This window comes from Vipera berus (assembly GCF_964194415.1).
Source record: "Vipera berus genome assembly, chromosome: 4".
In the NCBI taxonomy this organism is placed as follows: Eukaryota; Metazoa; Chordata; class Lepidosauria; order Squamata; family Viperidae; genus Vipera; species Vipera berus.
Window position 1 is genome coordinate 85,895,328 of NC_138206.1, and position 23,175 is coordinate 85,918,502.

General features: G+C 39.2%; 1 protein-coding gene across 1 annotated transcript in view; it reads right to left on the bottom strand.

Annotated features, from left to right (window-relative positions):
* The window catches only part of VWA3B (von Willebrand factor A domain containing 3B), a gene marked incomplete at both ends in the record, with an annotated part of 114,378 nt that extends 94,240 nt beyond the window's left edge, over positions 1–20,138 (bottom strand). The window contains one exon of the mRNA XM_081326387.1: positions 19,829–20,138. Coding sequence (XP_081182513.1) covers positions 19,829–20,138 — 310 coding nt within the window. The remainder of the gene's footprint in view (positions 1–19,828) is intronic.
* Positions 20,139–23,175: the final 3,037 nt, after the last annotated feature.

The following is a 23,175-nucleotide window of genomic DNA, read 5'->3' on the forward strand; positions in this document are numbered from 1 at the left end:
AAGGCCCTGAGTTTATATAACACTTACTAGTAAACCACATTTTAGGATGCATATTTTAAAAATCCAACCGCAGGAAAACAGAAGGCAGGGCTGCAGGAGGCATTAAGGTGCCTTTCTCAAAAGACTTGATTAGCCTCTCTACTTGCTTATTGTTCTTATTGGCTCTTATTGGCTTCAGCACAACGTGATTGCGGGGCTCCCTGACAGACTATCCAACATATAGTGAGGGATTGCACTAATAGAAGATACCCAGGAGATTTTAAGGACTTCCTCTGCGTAACAACGGCAGCTACTGACCGGATCTCCAAACTCGACATTAAACTCTGAAATGTTATTTCTGTTTTCCTCTTAGGTTTTATAATTGCTTCTTTTTTAAAAAAAATTGTTTTGACTGTTCTAACTTGTAAATATGAAGTGCTTTTAATTCTGTGTGTGACTAGCCATACGCTAAATAAATAAATAAATTGGCTCCATATCAGAATTGGCAGACTTCAGCCCTGGATTACGGCTTCACCAGAAATCCAATCTCAGATATAAAATAATATTGTTTTCAATATTATATCCAAGATCATTCCAAACCTAGGATTTGTTTTCAGTGCCCTACCTAAATTGAGCATTTTAGTAGCCTAAAGCTACTGCTAAGCTTGTAAGCCGCCCTGAGTCTTCGGAGAAGGGCGGGATATAAATGGAATTAAAATAAATAAAATAAATAAGTGGGAAAATTCATTTTGTTGATAAATGATTGAAATTCAGAAACTCTGGTTGGCTTTCTACTTCTTACTTTTAATCCCTAAATCACTCTGCCTGTCAACTTTTTTATTTTGATCCTTTTTCAATTATATGTCATCTGTCATAGATCCAAATCACAACAGTGAAATAGTCAATACCAGCAGCAACAGTCACCTTGACAACCTTTTAAAATACAGCTGTTGATGGATTGATTAGTTAATACACAAAAAACCCTCAATATACAGTATGTGTACAATAAAGGGCATGTGCAAACATTTACTCTTTGGCTGTAACACCAAATAATTTGCTTCCTAGCAAAACTCCAAGAAGAGCTGGGTTAACAAGCCACTGCCACAATGTGGGGCTGAGTTGCCAGCAGAGAAATGAGGAATATGCAAACTGCTACCAGCAATGTTAGCTTGCTATGCAGTATTCCAAGAATTAATCTCTTATCAATAGTGAATGCTAGCTAAACTATTGTTGCATGTGAACATACAGAACAAATAATAATCATACAACATGCTAAGTCATAAGCAAGGCTGTACAAACAACAATTTGTACAAGTAAGAGGACCAGTTATAAGTCATTTTAACACCATCATAACTTTAAACAGTCATTAAACAAATGGTCATAAATTGAGGAAAATGTGTACTAAGAAACAGATTTGAGCAATGAATTAAAACAAATTTGGCTGTATATCGAGAGAGATATATATGTGTGTGTGTGTGTGTGTGTGTGTGTGTGTGTGTGTGTATATATATATATATATATATATATATATATATATATATATATATATATATATGTTTGTGTGTGTGTGTGTGTGTGTGTATGTATATGTATATGTGTATGTATATATGTCTCTCTGTGTGTGTGTGTGTGTGTGTATCTGGAGATGGTAGAGGACAGGAAGGCCTGGAGCAACATTGTCCATAGGGTCGCGATGGGTCGGACACGACTTCGCAACTAACAACAACATATGAGTTTAGGCCTATCTTAAGCATGAAAGCAGGCTGGATGACTTTAGGCCTGTCACTTTCAGTCGGCACAACCCACTTTACAGGGTTGTTGAAAATAGGAGGCTGGAGTATTAGGTTTGCTCACCACCTTGAGTTTTATATATATATAAACCTAATTGGGACTAGAACCTCATCACTAAGTGATTGTTAAGCGAGGAACTCATGTGTCCATGACAACTTACAATAGCATTTTTGGCATTTCTGCTGAGGTTGTAAAGTGAAGACCATGCAGTCAAATTTCATTTTATAATTTCTAATCACTTTCTTCTTTTCTTTTAGATCCATTCAATATAATGTTCTTCTTCTATTTACCTATACTTTTTCTGTTCGGGAAAGAAACTGTTCTACAAACACAAAGTTTTATATTATAAGAGAAGAGTGTTTCAAGTGTTGAAAAGATTGTGAAAATAATGTAGCATTCAGATCCATGTAAATATTGGGCAGAGCACGACTGTCTGCTCTGTATAATTTAGAATCCTGATATTCCAAGATTCTAAGGAAGTAGCTTTTCCCATTGCTCTCATATACAGCCTACATCTGGACTGCAGATGATTATAAGTTAAAATATATTGCATTTAATAATTTTCTGGGAATCTAGCCAGTTGTGGTTAATTCATGAACCACGTTAAACAAATCATGGCTTAATGCAATATGTCAAAATCAGTATGCTTAAAATATGCAGTTATGACTACTGCTAGTCTCTATTTACAATAGTTTATTTAGTGACTGTTCAAAGTTACAATGGCACTTTGTGACTTATGACTGTTTTTCACACAACTGTTGCTCCTGCTATCTGGAGCATCTTTCCCGCCCCCCATGTGAGGTTGGCTCTAACCTTTTTATCCTTTCTTAAGGGCCTAAAGACCTGGCTCTGTCAGTTGGCCTGTGACCCCAATGGCAGAACAGCAGAGTGGAGGTGGTTGATCAAGTAACAACAGATTCCACCTCCTCTCCATTCTGCCCCACCCTCTCCACTTGTCCTTAGATTTTAGTTTTTGGTTTGAATTTATTTATGTTTTAAAGTAGATTTTTTTAATGACTGTAAGCCACCCAGAGTTACCTAAGATGGGCAGCCAATCAACTTTTTAAATAAATGACTAGGCAGACAGGTAGACAGTCAGGAAAGATTCTCAGATGTCTGATGCAAAGGCTTTTGTTGTTGCTGTCATCAGCACATTAAAATCCTGACAGAATTGCAATATCTTTCAGAAGAAAGTCTATGCAAATTAACATGCGGATTAAAGCCTGGCAAAAGTTTCAAATTTGGATACAAATTTGGATACAAAGACCCAAAGATACAAAGAAGTAAAGGTCCTGTACCTGTAGAATTAGGCTGAGAAAAAATATGTTTTGCAGAAATTGTCTTGTTTACCTACAGCCATTTCAGAAATCGGACAGGAGGAAAAAATGCCTGCGAGGTGTGGTTTGGTATGCCTGCTCTTTGTTGCCTACTACATGGATCGGCGAGAAAGTAATGGAGAGCGGACGGAACTATTCATTTTCTTACCTCTAAAAGTCCTTAGCTACATTTCTTGGATTGCCGTAACTTCCAGTGTAGAATGTTTGCATTTTTTCCACAAATCAAAGGATCATACAATCAAAACGTGCGGACCCTAGGAACACTAATTAAGAAAAGCGGATGTTCGCATTAATTTTTGCTATCGATATCAAGATGTTGCTTGACATTCGTAACCCGAAGCCCCTTGGTCATAAAAGGAGGGGAACTCAGTCCCTGGGGTGCATTAACTGGAAACGGATGGTAGAATTAACCGGCCAGCCAGGTCGTCAGCTTTCCACCCATTCTGGGAATCCTCCGTGCAAGGCAGTAAGAGGCTGCTAAGCACCCTTGCGCGGCTTTCCACGGGGCCCCGCCTCACCTGGTTCGGGCTATCAGGCCGCTTCTATCCCATTGTGACGAGCAAACGCGGCGAATTCCAGGGCGCTGCTGCTCTTCGTCCTGCTCAAAGCAGCCGCCCCATTTTCGCTGATCCTGGAGACGGCAAGGTTGCTAAGGCAGGGCCAGCTGGCAGAGGCGGGCGGAGCCTTGTTCCAAAGGATAAAGGTGCGGAGATTTAAGCGCGACTCTTGCCGTTTGCCTTTATCGCTGCGGGGCTTAATCCCGGGCATATCCGTGCAATTTATATAATGCTTTTTCTCCTAAAGAGCAAACTCTTTAACTATGTACCGGTTTCCTGAACTCTGCTTCGATTGTAAAAGAATTGTAAAAGAAAATTGAGCAATATTTTTTGTTTTGTTTTTCTGTATAGTTTAGTCCAGGAAACAAATTAACACCCAGGTCTCTTCTTGTTTTTGTTGTTGTTGTTAGTTGCGAAGTCGTGTCCAACCCATCGCGACCCTATGGACAATGTTCCTCCAGGCCTTCCTGTCCTCTACCATCTTCTGGAGTCCATTTAAGCTCACGCCTACTGCTTCAGTGACTCCATCCAGCCACCTCATTCTCTGTCGTCCCCTTCTTCTATTGCCCTCAATCTTTCCCAGCATTAGGCTCTTCTCCAGTGAGTCCTTCCTTCTCATTAGATGGCCAAAGTATTTGAGTTTTAGCTTCAGGATCTGGCCTTCTAAAGAGCAGTCAGGGTTGATCTCCTCTAGGACTGACCGGTTTGATCGCCTTGCAGTCCAAGGGACTCTCAGGAGTCTTCTCCAGCACCATAGTTCAAAGGCTTCAATTTTTTGGCGCTCAGCCTTTCTTATGGTCCAACTTTCACTGCCATACATTGCAACTGGGAAGACCATAGCCTTGACTATACACACTTTTGTTGACAGGGTGATGTCTCTGCTTTTTAGTGTGCTGTCTAGATTTGCCATGGCTTTCCTCCCCAGGAGCAAGCGTCTTTTAATTTCTTGGCTACAGTCCCCGTCTGCAGTGATCTTGGAGCCCAGGAAAATAAAATCTGTCACTACCTCCATTTCTTCCCCATCTATTTGCCAGGAATTGAGAGGGCCAGATGCCATGATCTTGGTTTTCTTAATGTTTAGTTTCAACCCAAGTTTTGCACTCTCCTTCTTCACTCGCAACAAGAGGCTCTTTAGTTCCTCTTCACTTTCTGCCATTAGAGTGGTATCATCTGCATATCTTAGGTTGTTGATGTTTCTTCCGGCAATCTTAATTCCAACTTTTGATTCATCTAGCCCTGCCTTTCTCATGATGTGCTCTGCATATAAGTTAAATAGGCAAGGCGACAGTATACAGCCTTGCCGGACTCCTTTCCCAATTTTGAACCAATCAGTGGTTCCGTGTCCAGTTCTCACTGTTGCTTCTTGGCCTGCATATAGGTTTCTCAAGAGACAAATAAGATGGTCTGGTATGCCCATCTCTTTAAGGACTTGCCAGAGTTTGTTATGATCCACACAATCAAAGGCTTTAGCATAGTCAATGAAGCAGAAGTAGATGTTTTTCTGGAACTCTCTAGCTTTCTCCATGATCCAGCGTATGTTAGCAATTTGATCTCTAGTTCCTCTGCCTCTTCGAAATCCTGCCTGTACTTCTGGTAGTTCTCGATCCACATACTGCTGGAGTCTAGCTTGTAGAATTTTAAGCATAACTTTACTAGCATGAGAAATGAGTGCAATGGTGCGATAGTTTGAACATTCTTTGGCACTGCCTTTCTTTGGAATTGGAATGTAAACTGATCTTTTCCAATCCTGTGGCCACTGTTGAGTTTTCCAAATTTGCTGGCAAATTGAGTGTAGCACTTTTACTGCATCGTCTTTTAAGATTTTGAATAGCTCAGCTGGAATACTGTCACCTCCACTAGCTTTGTTGTTGCTCAGCTTTTCTAAGGCCCACTTCACTTCACATTCTAGGATGTCTGGCTCGAGCTCAGTGACCACCTCATTGTGATTATCAGGGACATTAAGCTCATTCTTGTATAGTTCTTCTGTGTAATTTTGCCACCTCTTCTTAATCTCTTCTGCCTCTGTTAGGTCCCTGCCATTTTGGTCCTTTATCATGCCCATTTTTGCATGAAACGTTCCCTTCATCTCTCCAATTTTCTTGAAAAGATCTCTGGTCCTCCCTATTCTATTGTTTTTTTCTATTTCTTTGCATTGTTCATTTAAGAAGGCATTCTTATCTCTTCTAGCTATTCTTTGGAATTCTGCATTTAATTGGGCATATCTTTCTTTTTCTCCCTTGCCTTTCGCTTCCCTCCTTTCCTCAGCTATTTGCAAAGCTTCCTCAGACAGCCATTTTGCTTTCTTGCATTTCTTTTTCTTTGGGATGGTTTTGGTTGCTACCTGTTGTACAATGTCGCGAACCTCTGTCCATAGTTCTTCAGGCACTCTGTCTATCAGATCTAATTCCTTAAATCTATTTGTCACCTCTACTGTATATTCAACCAGGATATGATTTAATTCATACCTGAGTGGCCTAGTGCTTTTCCCTACTTTGTTCAAACAAGAGCTCCTGGTTTTGTTTTTACTGACTGTATAGAGCTTCTCCATCTTTGGCTGCAGAGCATATAGTCAATCTGATTTCTGTGTTGACCGTCTGGTGATGTCCATGTGTAAAGCCGTCTCTTGGGTTGTTGGAAAAGAGTGTTTGCTATGACCATCGTATTCTCTTGACAAAATTCTATCAGCCTGTGCCCTGCTTCATTTTGTACTCCAAGGCCAAACTTGCCTGTTATTCCAGTTATCTTTTGGCTTCCTACTTTAGCATTCCAATCTCCCATGATGATAAGGACATCATTTTTGGGTGTTAGTTCTATAAGGTGCTGTAGGGCTTCATAGAGCCGGTCAATTTCATCCTCTTCAGCACTGGTGGTTGGGGCATAGACTTGGACTACTGTGATATTGAATGGTTTGCCTTGGATTCGAACTGAGATCATTCTGTCATTTTGAGGGTTGTATCCCAGTATTGCTTTTCCTACTTTTTTATTGACTATGAAGGCTACTCCATTTCTTCTGAGGGATTCTTGCCCGCAGTAGTATACCTGATGGTCATCTGAATTAAATTCACCCATTCCTGTCCATTTTAGTTCACTGATACCTAAGATGTCGATGTTTAGTCTTGTCATCTCTTGTTTGACCACGTCCAGCTTTCCTTGATTCATGGATCTTACATTCCAGGTTCCTATGGAGAAAGAATCTTTACAGCATCGGACTTTCCTTTCACCACCAGACATATCCACAGCTGAGCGTCCTTTCGGCTTTGGCCCAGTCACTTCATTCTTTCTGGCGCTACTAGTACTAGCCCTCTGCTCTTCCCCAGTAGCATATTGGACGCCTTCCGACCTGAGGGGCTCATCTTCCAGCATCATATCGTTTTGCCTTTTGGTACTGTCCATAGGGTTTTCATGGCAAAGATACTGGAGTGGTTTGCCATTTCCTTCTCCAGTGGATCACGTTTTGTCAGAACTCTCTGCTATGACCTTTCCGTCTTGGGTGGCCCTGCACGGCATAGCTCATAGCTTCATTGAATTACGCAAGCCCCTTCGCCACGACAAGGCAGTAATCCATGAAGGGATTACTTGTTTTAGCCACCTGCTTTACTTGGGAAAAAGAGTCTGTGGCTCTAGAGTCAGGATGACCGTGCAAGAACATTCACTGCAATAATCAGAAGTAATCACAAACGATAGCTTCCCATGCAGGCCTTAGAAGTCCTTGTCCTTTGGCTGCAAATGAGGGGGAAAACTGTTTAAAGACGCTGTTATTACAAGGGCTCCAGGAAACTGGCTGGAATTGAAGAAAATGTTCAACAGGAGTAGTGAAGGGCTGCTTTTTATAAACAATTCCTGAATGTTCAATAGATTTGCAACACTGCTGGAGGGGGGATCCTCCATTTGAAGACTAAGATCAATTAATGACTATCTGGGTGCTCAGCCCCAACTCACCAAGGGATTTTGAGTCAGTCCCAATTTCTCAGCCTAACATATCCTGCAAGCTTGTGATGAAGATTGTGAGGAGATGATCCAAAGCATTGACATACTGTAAAAGATGGATAAGGTGATGTGGGAAGTCAGCCCCCCAGAGAAGGAAATATTAAAAGGGCAGAAAAATACATTTCCTCAAAGGATCTTAAAGAGGCAGAAAAGCATGGCCAGTTTTTCTTAATAGACCCAGGTCTCCCTCCCCCAAGCAGAAACCAGCTCTGTAGAAATGCACATGTAAATCCAGGAAGGTTGGAGCTAGAAGATTGAGAAGACAAAGACACCTAAAATCTACATACCCCACTCAAAGTCTAAGACAGGACATAATAGGATTAACTCACAGATGCCAAAGGTCAAAATACGTGACATAGGAAATAGCCTCAAACAGGAACAGGAAACAACTACAAACAAAAGGCTCAAGGGGGTATAAAAACCCACTCCCTACATGTGCTCAGCCCTTTTTTTCTCTTTTCTGGCAGAGCCATCTTTCTGTCTGGCTCTCCTCTTCAATAAACTGCAACTTTCTTTCTAAAGCAGTCGCCATGTTTATTCCTAGCTTGGATTGAACCACAATGAAGACTTCCTTCCAATAGTGAACTACAATGTTGTCTGGAACAGATCAGTCTTTGGTAGGGAGGATAATCTGATCCTCACAGGTGCTTCTTAAAATAGTGTCCTTGTCCTCAAGGACCCTTAGTTCACAAAAGTGGGAAGCTACAAGTAGATTTTCCATAGATCTAATAATTAGAGCAATTCTGGTTGCAGCAAGGTGCCAGTAATTTTCTTGCTATTACCAAGAACAAAAAATGGAACTACCTAGAAATGCTGTTGTTAATATTTATACTATATTTATATAAATTAGCTATCCTATCTGCATGTTTCATAATAATTTCCCAAGATGCCTTTTTTCTGTAGGAGCAACTTTATCTAATGAGTATAACTTACTTGCTAAGAAATTACTCATATTAAACTATGTCGATATTCTGCTCCATAAGTAACAACCCTGGAGTGAAAAGGGTGACTCTAAATAATTACAGAAACCATGGGAAATTACACAGAAATAGATTATCTTGCCAGCCTAGCAGTTAATTATTGTACAGTAGAAATGGCAATACAAAATATAGCTTAGCCCCATTAAAAATACTAGAATGTTGTCACGAGAAAAAATATATATCCAAAATCTGTATTTGAATAATATTGTAATGCTAGGTTTACACAGAGTGTGCTAGCTTTTGCATTTCATTAACTTTTCACCAGGCAAGATGGTAAAAGGGATAAGGAAGCTAAGGAGGAAAAATAAAGGTTTGCATTTGAACCTTGCCTATGTTAATCTTAGGGCTTGCCCCCATTATTAGGTAAAGGCTAACCACCTAAACTTTAGCTGGCATGAAATAATGCTGGTATGAAATTTGCTGCCTCTGTTTTACTGCAGAATAGCACTGTCCTGATTTCTGAGTGTACCATTATAAGCAAAATGTTTTGCTTTCCCCTCTGGCTTTATTGACATTCCCTTTCACCACATCAACAGCCGATGAGCAAGCACTTGCTGATGGAGCAGTGCAGCACGAATGTGGTAGGTTTGATTTCAGGGCTCATCTGAGTTTCTCTAGGCTAGTTTACCTGTCCCTCTTCTTACATACCAGCTGGGCATCCTCCAATTTAAAATTATATGAAAAAAAGAAAGCAAAGAGAAAATGACAAGGCAAAAATTACTCCAGAGAGGGTGAGGCTGAATTTGCCATGACACTGAGTTGTACTCAGTTCCGTACAGTAGAAAACTGGAATTATTGTAACTGGCAAGCCAGTTCTTACTTCAGGAAGAGAAAAGTGGCTGAAACTGACAAGTATAGGGAATCTGTCAAAAAAGTTAGAATAACCACTTCAAAAACTCGTTTTCTGAAAGCTGCCATAAGAAAAAAGGATGATTGCTGCATCTAACAGTAAAAATGCATTTTAGGATACTACTATAAGAAAAAACTATATTTCTTTATATTCTTCCTTTATTATTTTTATAAATAACTCAAGGTGGTGAAGATACCTAATACTCCTTCCTGCTCTGATTTTCCCCACAACAACAACCCTGTGAGGTGAGTTGGACTAAGAAAGAGAGACCGGCCCAAGGTCACCTTGCTGGCTTTCATGTCTAAAGCAGGAATAGAACTCAGTCTTCTGCTTTGGCACAAGGCTAGAAACCAGTAGACTGAGCGTTTCAGTCCTGTCTTAGGCATGAAGACTGACTGGGTGACGTTGGCCAGTTACTTTTCTCCAGCCCAGAGAGACCCTGTACTGGGAAGAAAATACTGCAGTTAAAACTGGCAAGTGATTAGAGGGGAATTTGCCTTACAGTACTCCAACTCTCTAATCACTGCCATAACAGGTCATCTAATCTCACCTCAAAGATGACAAAGCATTACACATTTATGCAACTTAAAGCTGTAGCAGGATAGTACCAGATGAAGAAGAAAAGTCTTACCTTAAAATAGGTGCACCTAATAATGATTTAATACTCACGGACTGGATGTGTGACGACAACAAAAGTGGAAAACAAGGCCTTAGATGACAGTAATATGCTAAGGTGCAAATTAGATCTTATCAGTTGCAGAGAAAGTGCTACAAAAGTTGTTCAAGAGATAAAACTTTAACTGATAGCAAACCTAAAGAAAGAACTGCTACTTTCTCCTGGAATGGAAAAAGATTTCTGATTATTCAGGCTGCAGAAGGAAGTTTTCCTGGATGAGGAATTATGGGAGTTGAAGTCCACAAGTCATCAAAGGGTGAAGTTTGAAGACCCCTGTTTAGGAGACTGTAGCTTTCTACTCTATTAATATTTCTATTATTTCTGTATTATTAACAACAATAAACTAGAAGCATTGGGGGGTTGTTTTTAGGGGGTTCTTTTTGTTTTGCTTTCTTTCCTGAATTGCCTAAATACAATGCATTTGTATTCTTTATCACATATTGGATCTTTTAAAGAAAATATTGTAACTGGAATTACTGTAATGTCAAAGTAAACATCGTCTCAAAAATGCATGTAATATGATTGGTCAAAACAGGATTGTGCTAGAAGTTATCCATACATCTTAAGTTTGAAAAGTTTGAAAAACATTGATTAAGAGGGTTTATTTATTGGTAGACAGTTCATTAAACTTGTCAATACAGTGTGGAATTGCTGAATAAAAAGCAAAACCCATGTAAAACTGCAGTAGGAAAGAAATTGAGGGGGAAAGCCAATTATAAATCTTAGATTTATTGTAAATCTATAATAAGATTCCAGTGTATAATTTTTGATCATCCTGCTTGAAAAAGATTATAGTGATGGAAAAAGTATAAAACATGACTAGAAGAATAGAACGCTCCCATGACAGAATATTACAACTGTCAAGTTTCCGACGTATGGGCTTTTCAAGTGACTCTGAGGCATTGTTTACCTTAAAAGTCCTAACATTCGATGTTAGCAGCGTTGACAACAACATCTGGAGCAGAGGAGACATTATAGTGTAACACATAAATCAAAGGATTTCTCAAATATTTTACAATATTTTTGGCCTAATTGGCTAAAGTCATTAATCATAAACTCATGTATTAATATATTTTAATGTGCTGATATGTTCTTTTCTACTTCCAGAATCTCACAATTGGGGCAGTCTAATAAAGTATGATGACATGTCATTAAGGAAGACAGACTTTCTATTGCTGCAACAACATCTGAGTGATGCTATACATCCTTAGGGTGGAACCGTATTAAAAACAAAAATACTTGTTTCTATATCGTTCAACTGGAGCAGATGATGTCATCAAGTCTGGTAAGGACTGCCAATTTAAATGCTTTAAATGGACAATATCATGGAAGACTTAATGATTATTACCATTTATGGTTGTTTTCTTACCTCAGAATTATTTACAACATATCCATGTCGTGAGTTTTTCAAGTATGTCTGTTTGGCCATTTATGAGAAGACAATAATAAAGTAGGTGGGACATTGGCCGGATCTGGGCCAACTTTATGTTTTTATAATTTGGGTGATGTGTTGTACAACACAGATAGAAGCCACATGAATAGCTTGAAACCAGATTCACTCCTCTCATTTTAAGTTTTACAAAGTCGCACTTCCTTTATTTAATCAATGTAAAAACTGCAGCTAGATTGAAATCTTGTGCCCAATTATTTAATATAGTACGATGCTCAGCTGAAAACAATGAAATAGATCCAGACTTATTCATATTTGTGGTAAATATATTGAAATAAATAGGATATGTTAGTCCACTTCATTTCAGTAACTAACTCTTGACTAAATCTAGATTCAATTTTTGGTCTAGATGTCTAATCTTGAACTATAATGTAATATATTTGTTATTGTCTGAACATGTTTGTTTTGGCTAAGCATGATATGTGAACTAGACTCCTCTGACTTGTTCACCAAGCCATCATTTATATAATCCTGGTTTAATTTTATGCAGGAATGCAGCTGTTGATTTAATCAGTAAACATTCACAGTGCAGACTGGCATTCTGTGCTAATTGAAAAAAATACCACTGCTGTAAACTAGACTGGGAAGCTAAGAAGGCAAAAGTAAACTACTTCCATTTTGTTGCCAAGAAAACAATATAGCTGTTTTCCTTGTATCACCAGGAGCAAAGGAGATTTGAGGGAAAATTTTCTCAAATTCAGAGAGGAGTATGTTGCACATTCTAGCAGTGCAATGCCACAAACCCATTATATTTCTGCGCTGCTCTTAACCCAGTTTGGGAAGATGGGCTCCTGTTGGGAATCTTTAACCCTTGCTAAGTTTAGGATTATTTTAGGATTGATATGGCATCAGAAGAATAGAGAGATCATTATATCTGCAAACAACAACCACCATAAAGGTAAATCACTAGCAGGTGGTAAAGACCTCCAGTAAGAGCTCCCCAAATTGGGTTAATATATAAATAACAGTAGATTTATTTCAGAGGAAATAAAATGATACAGTTTGGGATAGCATCTCCAGTTTCTGGAGTGATTTGGGCTTTTTACTATTACAAAATGGCCCACTAATCCTTCTTCCTGCCTGTCCAGAAATTAGAAAATTATTTCTCCTCCCTGCCTGCAGTTCATAATGGACACATCTGAAGGTCAGTAGTTGTGAGATGATTTTTCCAAGCATGACTTATGATATTTATTTAATTATTAAATTGATATGCCACTCGTAAGGTGACTCTGGGCGGCTTACCATTCATGAAGAGATAAATAGAAAAGCAGTTAAAACTTTAAAACTATGAAAATTTCTTATTTTTTAAAAAAAATGCAATAAACCAGGAACCAAGAAACAAAGCATATAGGGATGAGGTCTTCTTACCCATCATCCCACTGTGGAAAATAACTGGAAGTAGTGAGGAAATTTAAAAATAAAAATATATATGCTTTTAGTATTATCGTGTAATCATATTTTATATTTTATAATAATCATTTTATAATCAATTGCCTGAGTAGATACTTTGAGTATATGGGGAAAAATACAAGCCTCAAGTGGAGGGAAGGGGAGAACAGGAGTTAACATGGGGCCCAGTGTGAGTCACCATCTAGGAATTGTTTTTAAGTACCTTCTGGTGCCTGGTACCCCTGGCAGGTGTAGTAGAAGATGGGAGACATCTCTCCTCTAGAATTGATAGTAAGGGAGGAATCTTATTAGTATAATGTAAGCAAACAGGGGCGGAGATAATGTATTCTGTTTAGGCGCTTCTGATAGATTGTAACCTCCAAAGCCTAAGCCAATGGGGCCATGGGGAGGGAATGGGGCATCGCGATAGGATGTATAATAATATGTGATTTTGGAATTTGGGGTGTGGTTCAGTGCTTGGCTGCATTGTTTGTGCAGTGTATGCTCTTAAAGCATACACGGAATGTCAGCACAGCAGGGGGCTGGACATCTCCAGGCTATAACCGCTTTCGGCGGGAAAGCCTGAATAGAGCAAGTCGTTGACAGCCCCAGGGCATGGTCAGCTCTGGCGGGAAGCCGGGGTTTAAATCCATTGGCCACCTGCACTGGCGGGAAGCCCAGGTTTGAATCTATTGGTCGCGATTCACCTGGGCAGGTATAAAGAGACGCCAGGTAACCCCTTCACCCCAGCTTTATTCCTGATCCAATAAAGAAGTACTACCCAGCTCAAGTGTCCGTCTCTCTGTGCGACCACGCGACTTTGCAGTTTGCCTTCCTGAATCCACCACGCTTTGCAAACCGTTATTTTTTAGACTTTGTTGTACAGTCTAATAAACTTCTTTTCTATTTGTAACTCAAACAGAGTGGATTTCAATTTGTGACTATTTTTGTGTCTAACACCACCTCCAGAGCCCCAAGCCAATCAGCAAAATCAAGTTTTAATACCCTTCTTGGAAGGCCAAAAGGGTGAGGAGAGCAGTTCTCAGCTCTGGTGGTAGAAAGTTCCATGGGGTCAAGGCAAGTGCAATATAAAATATATTGAACCAGTTGGGTGTTTTCTAAAAATAAAGGGGGGGGACATATTTTCTGCTATTGTACTAGCTCAACAAATAACTGAGGAAACAAATATCCTTCTAGAGTTCAAATATGTGCAATGTGTTTGTTTCATGCCTAGCAACTATGTTCTCTCTCTATTTATAGAATGAAGTATTCAAAGACTAGCCTCAACACGATAAAAGTTAAGATTGATGCATTCGGCACAGAGGAAGGAAAGGTGTATTATACTCAGGCATCAAATATTTATCTAGCATATCATTTTAAAAGCAAGAACAAACTGTTCTACAACTTGACGATATAAAAGTAGGCATATTATGGTATGCAAAGCAAGAAATTTGTTTTGGAGATTCCTTACATTATATTCTATTATGTTTATATTAAAGCCTTTTTAGAAACATTCAAGACTGTATTTGTAATTGTTATTCCATGTAATAAATATTGAACATTTTTAAAGGAAACAAGAGTTCTGTTTATTTTAATAACAAAACTGCATGGTAGAATTGGCCAGCTGGGACTTGATAACCAGCCCAGGTATAGGAAAATTGCATTGGGGTTCCTGGTCAAAATCCATGACACAAATCTATTTAATACCTAATAAAATAACACTATTTATTAATCAGGATTATCATCTTTATTGAACTAGCCATTTTCCTCCAGTTCAACCTTCTTCTCAGGACCTCTGTGAAGGCCAAAGAAGTACCGGTATGCCATCTGCTTTTTAAAATTCTTAAATTTCCTGGTTGTGGTTGTTTTAATGAAGCTTCAGCCAGACATCCTCGGTCAGAATATTTGTGCTTGGTTGTGCTTTAAATAATGTAATGATTAGACTTTTTTCACATTGCTTAAGGTAAAGAGAGAACAAAGATGTGCCCTGTTCCATAGTGCTCAAATAGAAATATTCCTCTCAAAAGAAGGTGAATTGCCACTTGAAAGGTAACTTCTGCACCCAGGACATTTACTGGAACCTTTGTCTGTCATGCAGATTTTAGAGGCAAAAGAACTGTGCCATGAGAATTGGTAACCTAGCTTTATACACTTTGATCTGTAGCACAAGCTTACACATGCCTAATTAGAAGTAAATCTAATTAAATCTAATTAGTTTTAATTATAGTTGAGTATAGGATTGTAGTCTCAAAGTAGTAGCTTGTCATGAAATGCTTAAATTGTTTTGATAGTTGGGGATTATGGGAGTTTGAAATTCAAGATATATAAAATGTTCTAGTTAGAGAAAGTGTGTTGCCTAACAGAAAAAACTGAATTTCAGCTGCAATAATATTATTCTCTTAACTATGAATCTTGAAAATAATGACTAAATTGTTTATTGTAATAAGCAAAACAACAATACATTTAGTGAATCTTTTTCTCCATTTTGCATAATGTCCAGTGTAGCACTACTTCAGTGCTAAGACATTTTTCACTGAGGAAAATACTCTGTAAGAGAAATATGGGCTTCTCACTCCAAGACCAAGTATATAAAAGAAGGAGTTGTTGTGATCCTTTCTTTAAGGCAAATATAGGCACTGCTAATCAGGGCTGTTATTTCAGATCTGACTTCTGGAATGTACCAATGATGCTGATTTTCTAGTAGCACACACAACTGTGGTACAACATGGAATGAACCTGATTTGCATGATCACTAAAAGTCAGTTTCTCAACCTTTTAATCCTGGAGGAACCCTTGAAATAATTTTGATGACTCAGGGAACCTGCATAAAAGTGGTTATATCTTCAGCTAGCACTGTGTGGCTTGTGGGGTTGAAAAAAATAGTGTGTTGAGAGAGTTATGATTTCTTGTACAATCCCCAGTGAGGCAGCAGACCAACAGCTGACACATGGTTCCAATACTGCAAGCACAGAACCCCTAGTGACTTCTGATGGAACCCCAGTTGAGAAATGCTGGTCTGTATTATGTCATCCAGGCAAGTGGTTACTAAAAAAATCACCTTCTTAATAATTTCAGCCTGAAAAAGGAACAAAGTTATACCCTACCATTTTCTTGCTTACTGTTTTGGAGTACTATCATTTCATTACTGTTGTGCTAGGTTAGATATTTTAATTTTTTCAGACCTTTTTGAATCAGTACATTTCACTTAAAGTTAAGTTCATTCATTGGGTTGAATGACGATTTACTTTATTTACTTAATAACAACTTTCTCTTTTGGGAGATAACACAACAGTGCCCATTAAAACATCTGGTAAACTGATTTCATGTTGAGAAGTCTGAAAAGATGGGATTCATCTATTTTTACCCCCTAAGGCTTTCTTTATATATTTTTTATATACGGTATATAATGGCAGAAGTTGGGAAAACTAGTTCATGCTTTTGTCATTCTAACACAGGCGTTTGCTTTGTTCTTCTTTATTGGCAAGATCCAACAATAAGAAGAGATTTTATTTGATTGGGAAACATAGTATTAGTCTAGCAAATACTATGGTAGTATTTAAGCAGAAAAGAAGAGCAAGTAGAATTAAATAGGAACCTGCATGAAGAGCCAAGCTTTTTTCATTTGATTTTTTTAGAGCCATCCCAAAGCAAGGCCTTTGGTGGGAAGGTTCAGAACTTCCTAGTTAGCCAGGCTAAAGTTGGTTCTAATTGGCACTAATTAGCATTCAGCCTAATTAGTAGAAATCTTCTATTTTGGGGGAGAGGGCTTAAAAAGTATCTGTTCTCACTCACACATAAGTAATTTGTAACTTACTACTAAAGAATAAGGAAATGCACTAAGTATGGGCAAGCTTTTGGTGACCAAAGGATTGCACACAACATTTTGGTAGGAGGCGATGGCCTGCAAAGTAGATGGGACCACATCATACCCGTGAGTGATACTCAGTTTGGGAGTAGATTTATTTACCCTCTAATTTTCATCTGTTCACCCATCAGGAAATTGGGTCATTAGTTTTGTTTCATTATAATCAAAGAGATATCCAAAGAGACAATTCAAGCCTTTTGGCTATAAATTACTCTTCCCAGACCAAAATATGGGGAGAATGCAATTAAAAGTTTTCAGCTCATAGAATAATAATGCACTGCCACAAACCTATGACATTTCCATATACTAATTGTCTATAGTATATTTCAGGGGCATGTGTGATCAGAAATAAATGGATCCATTGAGCATAACAGTTAACCATCAAGAATGTCAGATTCGCAGTGGTTTAATAGGAATGTTTGTTCTTCCTTCTAAACTGGGCTGCTAAGATGGAGAAAAGAAATACAGGCACATTTTTGCGTGATTGTCAGAAATGCAGAATACAAAATATTAGAGTTGGCAGGGACCTTGGAGGTCTTCTAATACAACCCACTGCTCAAGCAGGAGACCCTATACCATTTCAAACAACTCTTAAAACATTTCTTAAAACTCTTCAGGGACGAAGCAGCCAAAATTTCTGAAGGCAAGCCATTCCACTGGTTAATTGTTCTCACTATTAGGAAATTTCTCCTTAGTTCTAGGTTGCTTCTCTCCTTGAATAGTTTCCATACACTCTTTATTGTCTTGCCTTCTGGTGCTTTGGAAAATAGGTTGACCCCCCCTGTTCTTTGTGGCAGCCTCTCAAATATTGAGACACTGCTATCATGTCATCCCTAGTCTTTCTTTTCTCTAGACTAACCACACCCAATTCCTCCAACCGTTCTTCATATGTTTTAGTCTCTAGGCCCTTAATCATCTTAGTTGCTCTTCTATGCATTCTTTCCAAAGTCTCAACATCTTTTTTTTTATAATGTGATGACCAAAACTGGATGCAGTATTCCAGATGTGGTCTTACTAAGCTTTATATAGCTTCTTGTATTTCATTATCATTTAATCTCTCACAATGCTTAATGGCAAAATGTGTTAGTTCAAAATAGTGCAAATTATTTTGTTGCTCTTGCTAACCAAGGTAACTTATTTGACTGAGATGTCTAAATTGTCTGACAACACTCATACTCAGTGTCATGGTTCCGACAGATACAGACAAATAAAGCAGAACTCTGAGGCTTGGAAATTCATCAAAGAACATCTTTATTAGTTACAAAGTATCAGCACATCAAAAGTGAAACCAAGACTGAAGACACACATAACAATTCCCTAATACAAAGTTAAGAAATCCCACCTCTAAAGCTATGCAAGAAACTACGTTCCCCAGTACATCTTTTTGGTTGGCTTTTCACGAAATGCCCAGCCAGCACTCTTGGGAGCAGCTGATGACCTTGGTTCCCTTGGGACAAAAGATTATTTTGACTAGCAAAGTACCTACCCCATCCCCCTTTCTATGTGTCAACCGAAAATGAATAGGGAAAATGGCCACAGCCATGCTCATTTTCAAAGTTGACAGTCAGCTCCCCATCAGAAAGAAAGAGTCTCCTGCAGGGAAAAGAAAAAGCAGATTAAGCATTCCCTCGAGGCTTGTGAGGGTATTTATCGTAAAACTTTTTTATCCATCTAACTGCTTCCACATTTGTACATTTTACCTATGTAACTTCTAAAAGGGGGTAACCTTTCCACTGACCAAGGTATTATAACTTTCCCTTGTACAACCTAGAATCAAGAATATGTTTTATTTCATAATGTGTCTCCCCCTCCACCACCATTGGATCTGGTGGCTTCTTTGGGACAGGTCTTAAAGAGGTTTCTGACACAGGTTTCAATAGACTGCAATGAAACACAGGGTGAACTTTCCCCAACAATCATGGTAGTTTCAATTTCACTGTGACAGGGTTAGTGATTTTAGTGATAGGAAAAAGACAAAGGAATTTTGGCCCCAATTTTCAACTGGATAATTTTAACCTTTAATATTCCATTGAAAAATAAACTAATTGTCCAACATGAAAAGGTTTCTGAGGGGAGCATCGTTTGCAGCTTGTTGTTTGTAAGCCTCGGTAGCTTTGATCAATGCCTTCTTCACACTCACCCAAACCCCCTGGAACAGGGGTAGGCAACCTTAAACATGCAAAGAGCCACTTGGACCCGTTTCCCACCAAAAACACTGGGAGCCGCAAAAACCTTTTGACATCTAAAATGAAGACAACACTGCAAATATTGTTTTTTACCTTTATGCTATGTATAAAAAAACTATAGTGTGCTGCATTTATGAAATCAATGAACTGCTACAAAGAAAACAAATTGCTCCATGAATAGATTAATGTCATGCAATTCAGGAGCCCCTTCATCATGGAGGTTGGTCACCCAGTCAGCTGCTTCTCCCTCTAAATTTGCTGCCACAGCATTCACTATCATAGCCCCATCCAGGTAGGCATAAGCATAGCAATCTAAATGAGCCCACACCTGGTTTAAGAAGAAGGATCTTGGGATCCCCATCAAAGGTGGGCTTGATGGGAGGCAGCTCGAACCTTGGCAGAGCCACTTGCACCTACTGCTGGGCTTGGGTGGCTTGCTGGGCTTGGGTGGCTTGCTGGTCCTGGGGATGTGGCCAAACCACTCTCTGGACTTCTCTTGGCTAGACTCCGGGACTGGCATCCTGAAGTCATGGCAAAAACTTGGCTGGGACACAGGGGTTGGTATCACAGCTGGTGGGGGATGGATGAAGCAGCACAGACTCCTGAAGTTGGGCTGGAGCTCCAGCAAGGGGGGGAAGAGATGGGTAGTTCTTGGCATTTCCCCCCACAGCACCCACCTCCTAGGCAACAGGGATCGTATCCCTCACCTCCAGTCAGCCAAACCTCTCCTTCAGCTGTTCAAGTGAGTGGCTGTGGACTGTGGACTAAAATCTCTACTCACCAGAGTCATCCCATCCCAAAGACCCCTTTCCTTTTTTGCCATCTGCAGATGAAGAACCCTGGGATGGCAGCAATAGGAGCTCCTCTCCAGCAGTTATGGGACTGCTTCTGCACTGAGGGGCAGCCTTGGCTTGGAAGAGGTCCGCTAGGGCTGTAGTTCCTTCCTGCGGTGCCAGTTTCCCAGGTTGGATCACCCCAGCCTTTGGCCAAGCCACTGCCAGTGGCACCTCCTTGGTGGCTGGAGCTCCTGCCTGTGCTCCGACAGCCTGAGTCCCATTGCAGCTAGCAGCAGTTTCAATTTTCTCCTCCATCTTGAGTCTTCGCTGAGGCTTTACTGCTCTCCCAAAAGTGAGTGGGTAGGCAGTCGGAGCCCAGCACTCTGAGAAAATGAAGTTTTAAGAGACTTGGTTTAATGTTATGGTTCTGACAGACAAAGACAAATAAAGCAGAACTCAGAGGCTTGGAAATTCATCAAAGAACATGTTTATTAGTTACAAAGTCTCGAGAGCAGCCTTGGTTCCCATGAGACGGTTTGATTAGTGAAGCACCTGGCAATCCCCCCTCCCCCCTTTCTATGTGTCAACCAAAAATGAATAGGGAAAATGGCCACAGCCGTGCTCATTTTCAAAGTTGACACTCAGCTGATACTCATTTGATCAAATTGTAATGATAATTTATTCATTTAACTCTAAAGAAGTCTTTGTTCTTTCTATATTGTTGGGAGTGACTACTATGAGATTACTTTGTATTTGAAATCATACCATCGTTTCTCTGGGTAGAGCACTACATAAATGTTTCAACACAGTTTCTAGGAACACAGAGGGTTTTTTTCTCCCCACTTTTCTCTCTCAAAGATAAGATACTGCTTGAACTGTCATGCTGAAGAAAACTGAGTATTTCACCGTAGGAGGCATTATTGACCAGTGCTAAAAATAACAATGATGTTGCTTTCATTGTTCCATTGGTAAAGGTAAAGAAGTAACAGTATTGACATCGGGTGGACTAGCTGATCTCCAAAGAACTAAGTTCCTAGTTAGATGGAAGATAACTAAAACATCCCAGAGCTATAAGATAGATTGGAAAATCAAAAAATAAAAGCTCAACCTGGAGGGAAGCAATGGCAAACCAGTTCTGTACCATTACTAAGAAAACAACATAAATATTCATGCAGTCTATAAGACTTGATTGAGGTTTAGTGCCTTGTGGAAACTTAAGCATGATTAATGGGTTAGAATAATGTGTGAATCCAGTTGCAAATAGGAACAAGTGTGTTTCTCTCAGTGACACAACCTTTTTGGACACAACTGTCAATTATCTTTATGACAAATATCATCCCTGAACACCTTTTTGGTGATCCGCGAGAAGAAACAATGAGGAAACTACTTCAAGCACATGTATAGTGTTGGCATTTCCTACTGAATCACCAGTCACGAAGTTGTCTAGGATGAATTTTCAGATTAGTGAATCTGAGAATTCCTGATGACAGTTGCTTTTTGTGGTGCCTTTATGTTGCTACACAGTGTTGTTTTTCAGAAAGTTTGATTATAATTAAACAGTTTAACTTTAAACAGTTAAAGGGATTTCCCCTTTTTTTAGTTTGCAAGTCTTAAGAGATATTTCACATCTGTCTGTTGCTCCCTTATTTGGAAAAGAGACAGAAAGAGAAGGGCAGAAGGAAAAAGAGATTTTTGGAATTACAGAAAAAAAGAAAAAGAGGAGAAAGGAAGGAACAATGAGTAGAAAAGGTGATAAACTGAGGAGGTAAAAAAAGGACTACTGCATCTAGAGTTTATTGTGCTTGAAATCTCACTGCCTTCTGCAAAAATCTTCTCCAGAAAGGAAATTTGGAGACATTCAAGAAGTTATTAAAATGACTAGATCAAAAGCCCGGCGGTAAAGACTCCAACTGACCACACGTCCATGTAGCAATAATCTGAATGAATGTTCATAACTGTATTACAAATATGATTATCATTGTCTTCTCCTGGGATGTTTTTCCCACATTCCACTGTAGCTTTCAGTTCTCAGATGTTCTGATGGTCTTCTTCCCAAGTGATAATTGGATTCCACCCTGCTTTGCTTTTTGAATTCAGGTCAAGTTCAAAACTCTGCTCTAAATCTGAATCCGAGAATCCATGTGAAGACATTCCAGATACATACCTCATCTTGTATGTTGTGAATAACATAATTGGTTGGTTCCATTGTCAAATTGCTCAGGAATTGGATTCAGGCAGGATCTACCTTCTTGTAACTTAATTGATTATTTAATTACTGACAGTCTGAAATTATAGTGACTTTATTTTATGTGTCCCCCTTTCAGATACATGAATGCTATCTTACAATTCTTTAAATCAAACTTTGTCAAACTTAAGATGAATTAAATCTAAGGAAGACTATCTTCCTCACTTATACCCCAAGATATGATGAAGTTTTAAGTCCATTCTCTATAGTGATATATGTCATCTAGCATCATTGCTACTGTATGTATTAGCACTAAGGACAGGCTTTAAAATAGTCTAAATGAAAAAAACTTAGACGTCTCCCTAAAGTTAAATTGTTCATATGGAAAACATGTGTCAAACTTGCACCTGCTTTTAAATTTCTTCTTTTGATTCTTCTACTTTGAGAAGTTAAATTGACTGAGGTTTAGGGAAGTAAGTATGAATAGCTAGTTTGAGGCAGCAATGGGGAACAAGAATATTACTTGTGGATAGGGATTTAAAGTGGGGTAAGGATTTTGCTAACTTGTACTGACAAAGTCAGAGCCAATTTGGTGTATTGGTTAAGACAGGTGTCCCCAACCCCTGGGCCACGCAATACCAGGCTGTGCAAGGGGCAGGCAAGCACGCAAGTGTATGAAGTTCCATTTGCTTAAGTGGCAGGCACACACATGAAACCATCCCCTCTCCCCACCATCATCACTGCCACGAAGCTGGAAAGATTGGGGACTGCTGGCTTAAGACATCAAATTGAGACACCATAAGTCTTAGTCCTCTTTTCGGCATGAAGCCAGTTGGGTGATCTTAGTCAGGTCACATGAGGCAATGGCAAATCACTTTTGTAAAATTTTGCTCAAAGAATTGCAGGGACTTGTTCAGGCACTCTCCAAGAATTGGATACAATTACGTAAACTGAAGCAACACCCACCCCCCACCCCCATAACCTGGTAAAATAATTAATGCAATCCCTTTATTTACTTTATAAATGAAGCTAAAACACCAATTATGACAGACAGGTCTATAAATTTTAATAATTAATGATAGCATCTTCAGCAATCTGCTTATAACTCTGAATAATTTATAACAACATCTTCTAGCATCCCATTTATTCTTTCATTTTTCTGATACA